The 8793-nt window shown below is 39.9% G+C and overlaps 1 protein-coding gene across 5 annotated transcripts in view; it reads left to right on the top strand.

The window, feature by feature from the left end:
- The first annotated feature begins 233 nt into the window (after positions 1-233).
- alkbh3 (alkB homolog 3, alpha-ketoglutarate dependent dioxygenase) overlaps positions 234-8793 on the top strand; it is a 30785-nt gene continuing 22225 nt past the window's right edge. For 2 of the 5 annotated variants that reach the window (XM_041038180.1, XM_041038179.1), the window contains exons 1-9: positions 234-325; positions 569-654; positions 852-970; positions 1101-1135; positions 1272-1319; positions 2152-2255; positions 3905-3993; positions 4338-4547; positions 5299-5397. In XM_041038180.1, coding sequence (XP_040894114.1) covers positions 579-654; positions 852-970; positions 1101-1135; positions 1272-1319; positions 2152-2255; positions 3905-3993; positions 4338-4547; positions 5299-5397 — 780 coding nt within the window. In that variant the 5' untranslated portion in view covers positions 234-325; positions 569-578. Of the gene's footprint in view, positions 326-565; positions 655-851; positions 971-1100; positions 1136-1271; positions 1320-2151; positions 2256-3904; positions 3994-4337; positions 4548-5298; positions 5398-8793 lie in introns of all 5 variants that reach the window. The other 3 variants (XM_041038183.1, XM_041038182.1, XM_041038181.1) reach the window with 3 other exon arrangements.

The raw sequence follows: 8793 nt of genomic DNA, 5'->3' as shown, positions 1-8793 counted from the left end.
TCACACTAGCAAGTGGATACAGCTGTTAAAATACAATAAAATCCAATGTTTTGTTGTAAAAACGTAAAATGAAAAAGTCAACGTGTCTCAAAGTTGAACTTGAAAAATTAATATTAAATAATAACTACACTCAGCTGCTTTGCGCCACAGGAAGTGGAGATTCAGACCAACAACGGGGCGGAACCACAGTTTTCCACTTCAGTTCCGGGTAGGGCTTGTTTTTGTGAAACACACACGACATGGCTGTCAGACAGCAGGAGTCTCAGATTATGAAAACTTGTCCCTTTTCTTAGAGCTTTATTGTTGTGTTTTAGCCTCCATTTAGGTAAGTAATTCAAAGATTTGGTCATTATTTAACCAAGTATTTGTTCTTGATTATGTCCGGTAAAGTGTTTTATTAACTTTAAGTAGGTTTTAGCGAATTTAGCACAGGGACGAATTAGCATCCTGACCAAGGCCTCTTTCAGTCAGATTTCACCAGCTGAAATACCTTGTGACTGATAGTTTCAGAAATCATCCGACGAAGTCATTAAATCACTAAGTTAAACCCTGTCCCTTTCCCCAGCAGATGTGATGTGATGTCGGATAAGCGTCAGCGTGCCAGAGTCCAGGGCTCCTGGGCCAAACAGCTGCCAAAACACACAGGACCCACAGGTAATTTAAGGGCCAGTGTGTACTGTTATATTGGCAGTATGCGACTTCTCACTGAAGTTGATCGTTATTTCTATATTTATTTATGTGCAGCCCTGATGCTGCTATAAATTTTTGTTAGTTTCTGGCTTAAACACATAAACTTACTAAGTCCCATTAACCTGCCTGATATGTAGAGAACAGCTTCTTATTTGTATTAGTTAAAACAGGTGCAGTTACAAATAATCATCAACCCAAAAATGCCAACCCAGCCCCTGGTTCTTGGGGACTTGGACCACAGAAGACATCTAGGACATTTGAATTTAATCAACCCACTAAGGTAAGCAGTTAACAGGTTAAAAAAAAAGTAACCAAAATTAATTTGGGGTAAATTGACCATTGACAACTTATTAAAATGGGTTTTAATGAACTGCTGATTCCTACTGTTTTCTGTCTTTTCTTCGTTACAGCCAGTTAGAGATGTTCCACCAGAGAAGGTGATAGAGTAAGTTGCAGCTGGTTAGACTTCCTCAGGGTTTTGTTTCCCTTAACATTGTTTTTAAATTTTGGCTAATCTTGGCTTACCACTTGGTGTATAAACTATGGACAGGATGACTGACACATCATTTTGTTCTGGACAGACACGCGGGTGATTATGAGATCAGCCATGGGCCATCAGGTGTGTCCAGGTGAGTACAGTGTAAAATAGAGGAAATCTTACCCAGAGGGAAGTATAGATGAAAAAAAACTAACCAAATGGTAAAGAGGAGAATGAATACAGATGGGACAGAACCATACGTGCCTTTAAAGCTGATGACAAGTCTGTGATAGAGTTTTAAATCCACTAGATGGCAGTAATCCCACAAGCAGTGCTTTATACTGAATATAATACTCCACACATGGTATGAGCCATGTTTTCAGTAGATACTGAATATGTGGTAATGTCTGCTGTTTATTCTAAAAACTGGTCTTTAAAATCACAACCACAATTCCAATTCACTTTCAACGCATTTAGATGAAGCTTTTACTAAGACTACAATACTGAGTTCAAGCCATAGTAATCTTTGTTCAGTATTATGTGACTGATTATGTGTGATTCTGCGACTGTGACCGTGTATTTCTCATGTATGAGAGGAGTGTTATGGAACAAGAGAAAAAAGAAACTGAAAAAGACTGATATTTCATTTCCATCTATCATCATCATTTATGCTGCTGTCATACTGAAAGGTGATGTTGAACTTTTGAATCCAGTATTACCGCTGCTTTGACTGATGAAATAAAAGGTTAGTTTCCTGTATTCCTGTATAAGTCTTCTTATCTTTTTTATGATTTTGGGGGATTTTATGCTGTTATTAGAGATAGTATAGAGGTGGAAGGAAAAGGTCTGTGTCCAGACTTGAACCAGGCTGTCCCATTTTGGTCTACCCTCTACAAACACTAAATATATGTTGTACATACTGTATGTATCCATGATACTTTTATGCTTACTTTGTGTGTGTGTTTTGACTTCCATCCGTCCAGACTGCGGCTCCTGCCTGGGTTTCTTCCCCCAGAGGAGGCTGACTGGATGTTCAGTAAGCTGTTAGCAGAGCTTCCGTGGTCCCAGAAGACCAACTACAGACAGGGTGAGTACCAGAGGTTTAGAAATAAGCAGTATGGAAGGGGTGAAATGAAATGAACCTGTGTTGTAAGCTGAAGGGTGAAAAGGGTTTTTCCTGCTGCAGCTGTTCTGCTCCTGGGGTTGTGTCTTTTCCAGTTTTGATTATAGTGTAATAGTTTTTCTTTTGAGTGATTTTTTTTATAGTACATATAAAAATGAGAAGTACCCAGAGCTTGCACACCTCTGCTAAAGTTGAAAAATTCTCTACATTTCTTAATGTCCCAATAGAATATGCTTAGAAATTTTCAGTGTCCATAAAAATATTGCTTTCCATTCCATTTGCTATCCTGTTGATCCTTTGGGGGTCATGGAGGTTAAAAATGTACATAGTGAGAATTGTTTGTTGCACATACCAGATTTTTTTAAAATTCAGTTTAGTACAGCCTGTCTTCAGGAGTTTAACCAAATTTAACCAAAAGCCAAAACTGCAGGCACGTGAGTATGTTACGCAAAGGCTTAGTTTTACAAGACAGTTGGCATTTTCCTTTAAAAGGAAAAGAGAAGCTCACACATTGTACCCAAACAGACCATAGACTGTGCAGCAAGACTGTTGAGGTACAGATCCTCATTGCCACAGAATCAGCCTTTCTCTCAGCTGGCTCTCGCCCATCTCTCGTCCCTCTTGTGTATTATTCTGTGATAGCTCTGTAGCACACAAACCACGTGATGAAGACACAATGATTTCTAAACAACCACAGAGACAAGTTGCATAATCTTCAATCCATCACTCCTCAGACTGTATCAACAAAATCCATGTGACGTTTGGGTGAAAGAGGAAGTAGTGGAAAACAGATGTTAGCCGTTCACCAGTCACTTCTCCTGCGTCCCCTGTGATTTACCCTGCCTCTTTTTAAAAGTGGTGTGACTCAGTTTTTCCGACCATTGCTCAGGACTAATCTGGACCCTGTGAATGGGTTAAGGTTTTGTTAATCTTTTCCCCCCTGATAGCATCTTTTTATGGAAAGAGTAAAGCTTTTGAGAGCTGATAAATGACCGCACATATTTATGAATATTAGCTCCAGAGGCCCTGAATTATTCAGTGCCATAAAGTGACGGCTGCTCGAGCTCTTTGTTTTGGTTTCACCATGTTCTCCTACCAGAAGGCTGGCCAAATACGCTAATGGCACATAATTGGTTCTTGGAAAGATCTGGTTGTTCCCAGAGAAAGAGAGATACACCGAGGCCAACAAAGGAAGACATGCATAGAGGAGTTAGATTTAGATGTTTACCTTACCCTCTGCTTAAAAGGGATTCTAGTGACAAAGCAGATGATTGTTTTACACGTCTTAACATAACACATTAAGAACAGAACTGTCTTAGCTTTCTCTCTTATAGTTTTCAATCCATTCTCTTTTGAAGCTGAAATTGCCTTGACCCAGTTAGTAATTCGACATAGAGATGGATCTGTCTGCTTTTATTCTGTCATGAAAACTATCCACACTATTTCAGTGATTTCTGTGAAGGAAAAAATTAACAGTGCATTTGAAGCCTGCAGAGTTGAGTGTTTGATACTCAAAAGACTGATTTTAGGTGGAGTGTCACTTTAAAAGGCAGCAACATTCAGAGCCGCTTTTTTCTTGCTGTTTGTGTGTGTGTGTGTGTGTTTTGCTTCAGGTGAAGCGTATGAGGAGCCCCGGCTGACCTGCTGGTATGGAGAGTTGCCCTATACGTACGCTCGCTCCACCATGGCTGCCAACGCTCAGGTTAGATAAACTCATCATAACTACAAAGGAGGAATGAGGTTACACAGCAGCTTCCACATATTTCTTTCATTTCATTTATGTGTCTTTTGTTCCTTAATTTCTCTTCATTTTCTTCTTTTAAATTTTTACATATTTTTGACATTATTTTGTTTCTTTCTCCCGTGATTAATTAATAAAAGGAGAACACAGACCAGTCTAAACAAGGTGACACATTTGCATTTGTTGTCTCATCTTGTTTAGATTGTGTTCTTCTGTGTCCTTTTTCCTCATTCTCACTGGTTCGGTTTTAATCGCCTCTTCCTTTTGTATTTTCTGCTGAACTCTTCCTTGTGTTTTCCTCGTAGTGGCATCCGTCGCTGTTAACCCTTCGTGAGGCAGCCGAGCAGGTGAGCGGATGCAGATTCAACTCCCTGCTGTGCAACTTGTATCGGGACGGGCATGACAGCATTGGCTGGCACAGTGACGATGAGGCCTCCCTGGGCGCCAAGCCCACCATCGCTTCCCTCAGTCTGGGGGACACCAGAGTGTTCAGCCTCCGCAAGCAGCCCCCACCGGTGAGATGATGGTAGAGCATGAAAATCAGTTTTCTCTGCTCTAAACACATTTCCATTTGTACATTAAGTCTCAGCACAGCATAACAAATATGTCGCTTGATTACTTAGTATATTATTCCTTTTAACACTAAAAGTCTTGGCTTTATTTTCTTATATTACTCTTACTTTACTTTACTCTGACGTCTGTAGTTTCATTGTCTTTTCCTCCTTTTGGCCTAAAATCCAGCTCCATGTGTTCATTAAAGTGCTCTCATGAAGTATTTGAGTTGACCCCCTAAAACCTGGAGACACTGTATTTGACCTTTTGCTGTTTCTTGAGTTGGTTTGGTGGTCGTATTTGGCACAGTCAAGGAGGCTATCTCTTGTTTCTGCTGCACGGTATATAATAAAGCAGAGCCGCTGTGCACATCTCAATAAAAGGAGGAGGGTGAACGTAGTGGAGAGCAGTACAGTAGCCAAGGTGAGTGAGGGAGAACTGGACACAGTGTGTTTAGACTCAGCAGAGTATTTAGAGGCCTGTGTTTAATAGCTGTCTGTTATTTCAAGTGTTAAAGTATACACTTCTCAGGAGGCGGGCTTCATCAGTCATGATGTAGATGAGTTGTATTGGCGTTTAGTAGTGATTTGCAAGTAACAGATTGTGCCTTCAGCTTGTCATGTGACACTGTGTGTGTGTGTGTGTGTGTGTGTGTGTCTTCTCTGTTAATACAGTTATACATTGTGCTCTACCGTCTGTGTATTTATGTGTCAGGAGGAGAACGGTGACTACACTTACGTGGAGCGGATTCGGATTCCTCTGAGTCACGGGACGCTTCTGCTGATGGAAGGAGCCACACAGGACGATTGGCAGGTAGGATCCACCAATCAAATACAAGGGTCCTTGCAGGCAAAATGGCCTTTCATTCATTAGAAACATAAGCCCCTGGACAGAGGGACAGATCAGAATCATAAGAACATAAGAACTAAGACTGCTTTAAAAGTGCTCAGGGTTCCTACGGAAGTATGGAAAGTATGGAAAAGTATGGAATTTGATTTTATAAATTTCCAGGTTTGGAAAAGTATGGAAAATGGAAACTATTGTATGGAAAAATATTAATGTTTCCAAGACTATTACCACTGTTCTGTTTTCTAAAACATAAAATTATGAATATCGACAAAAAGAAATGGATCGATGTGTTTTTAAGGCCCTTAGCAGCTCAGCTAAAATGTTTGTGTGAGAGCACACAGCAGGCTATGCGTCATAGACTGTATAAAACAGCAATGCGTTCATATAATAGGTCCATGACTACGCGTCACAGAAAGCATTTGGGCACATTGACAAGTTGAATGCCCAGCCCTCTACTCTTATCCTCCTCCAACCCATTGGCCCGCCCAGGTGTCATCAAGTTTCACTGCTGCTTCCACAGACGGGTGATGTCCACACCGTGAGCGACTGGCTCATAAATCCCAAATATGAAGATTGGTTGGATAAGGATCCCAAATGGATAAAGAAAGCTAAATGCAGACTTTGTGTCAAATCGTTTGACATCTCCAACATGGGGGAGGCGGCGGTTGTGATTTGAATTTGTCTGGATTTGGTCTTTATTTATTTATGTATGAGCTACATTACCTAGCTATAATCTTCTGGAAATTATTTGGTGGCATAATGACATATATATTCAGAATAATGAAAACAAACCATAAATTCCATAATTTATTTACATGATACACATCTATTTACTCTAATGTCCCAAATTATTAGATTTTTTTTACAGAGAAGTCTGGAAATTAGGGTCTGGAAAAAGTATGGAATTTTGACATTTCAAATGTGTAGGAACCCTGAGTGCTGAAAGATATTAGTTTGGGTTTTTCTGTGGTCACACCACATTTCCCAGAGTTCACTTGTCAAACAAACAGCTTGAGCAATACTGATTGTCTTGTTTCTAGTGTTATATGTTACTGTTACCACTTGTGCAAACTTCTTAGTGCTTCCTCTGTTTATAGCAAACTAATTTGTGAATGAATCTCTTACCACCTTGTGCATCACATGATTTACCTCTAGAAAAAACCCACGTCACACTGCATGCTTACAAACCTATTTAAAGGCTTTAATCTGCTATACTGTCACAGTTGAATCACTGCTGTGTTTCACCGAAAAGCAATACATACAGGTTCGTTTGGCCTCTTATTATAGACCCTATTACACTGCATTGTAACAGTAATTCTGTGTAACACTATTGCATAGCTACTGCCAAAATGAAGAAACCACTACAGTGAATGATGATAATGAAAAATAACTCTTAACTTTTTTAAGTTATTTATGTTTTTATTATTATTATGTGTTACCTACCTGATTCTTTTATTGCAGCATTTTGGTTCAGGATAGTTGTTTTAAATATTCTTTTATAATAAAATGATCTTTGTTTGGGAGACTTACCAGAGAAGATTTCGCTCTAAGTCGTCCTTAATTCTTAAAACTTTTACCTTGACACACACAGTTATCTCATTCAACCTTCACATTTACAGTAAACAGTCATGCACTGAAAACCCCATCTGCCTCACCCAGGTGAGGTCAGGTGAGACTGTGTGTGTGTGTGTGTGTGTGGCTGTGCTAGTGCTTCTGACTGAACACGTGAGACGATAGACCTGTGCTCAAAGGACTCAGGTTCCTCCCCTGACCGACAGGCAGCGAGGATGGATGGAGTGGCCTGGAGAGAGGTGCAGAGCTTCAGAATAATGAGAGTCATTTGTTTTACAATCAGGGACAGCGACCGGGTTTATATGAGTGCATGAAACAAGATGGAAAGCCTTTGTGTGTGTGACAGAGAGTGTGAGTACGTAGCTGGTTTCTGTTAAATAGAATGGGGTCACACTCAAAAGTGAGAATGTGTAATTTCACAATAGATTGAGTTTCATGATTGACTAAATGTTTTCAGCCTTTGGAAGAACAGATAAACACTTCAGCTCCTAAAATGGGTCACATTATTTAGTTTGACCATTTTTAGTTTTATGACTACAGTAAGAAAAAAAAACAAGAATGCAAAACAGCAGTGCAAGAGAGGACAAGAACACTGTGAGCGCTCAAAGTCAAATGAAAAAAAAAACAAGCATAAAAACAACAGTAAAAAAACAAAAATTAGTTGAGTAAGTATGCACTGTAGACAAGGAAGGAAGGGGGAAGGATGGGGAGAAAAGTAGAAGCAGGACAGGACGCCTCACACACTTTGGTGTAGATGGTAAAATCAGTAATATAGCAGAACATAGATTGGAGCACTTGTTCATCACTAAACTTCTCTGCCAAATTGAAAATTTTCATTGGTATAAGTTGCTTTTCTGAGATGCTTTTTCTGCTCACCACAGTTGTAAAGAGGTCACCTGAGTTACTGGAGTTTTTGATCTTCTGTTGTTTGATATGAACATTAACTGAAGCTCCTGACCTATATCTGCATGATTTTATGCATTGCCACATGTTTGGCTCATTGGATAATTACATGAATAAGCAGGTGTACAGGTGTTCCCAGTAATCTGCCCAGTGAGTGTATGACCACTGGTGAATGTCACAAAATCCATAAAAATGTTGTTGTTCACGTTGCCACCATGTGATCTCTGCTCCAGAGCCATTCTCCAGTTTTGGTTGCAGGAGGAAAGTAGCAAGTGAGGGTAAAAACAAAAGTGGGTGAGGGTAATAAAGACGGGGGGGGGGGGGGGACTACAGAGACAATAAGAGGTTTAAGCTTACAAGATAAAAAAGGAGAAGGTCACAGGTGTTTTATGGCGACACCTCACTGAGTGACTTAACAAAGGTTTCATCTCTCCTTTAAAGATCTTGCCAGAGAAAGAAGATCACACCACCATTAATTCTCCCTCTGTCACTGCAGTCAAAGTCTGCCTAACAAAACCCCCTGGCTCAGGCAGAGAGGTTTGGAATCGAGCGCTAAATATTTAACTAAACCCGTCAATCCTGCTAGAGTACTTCATTTATTTGAAGAAGGATACAGGGTTATTTCTGCTTGTTCCGGACTCGTTTTTTTTTTTCACACCACTGTGGATAAGCAAACCTTTCACCCCCTTTTGAGATGAAGGTGAAGGAGGAGTGTGTTTGTGTTTGATGCCACAAGTGGAAAAACACAGTTATCATCCTCTTATGCAAAAGGTCCAGACATAAATTACTTGAGCTCTTGAGGGGAAAAAAATGAGGGAAAAAAGTTTTTTGTGTTTGTGATAAAACTATTGGAAAACTATTTTTAGCAGTGTTTTTGCAAAAGGG

Source organism: Toxotes jaculatrix, chromosome 5 (assembly GCF_017976425.1).
Source record: "Toxotes jaculatrix isolate fToxJac2 chromosome 5, fToxJac2.pri, whole genome shotgun sequence".
NCBI lineage: Eukaryota > Metazoa > Chordata > Actinopteri > Toxotidae > Toxotes > Toxotes jaculatrix.
This window is presented reverse-complemented; position numbering and strand designations above follow the sequence as displayed.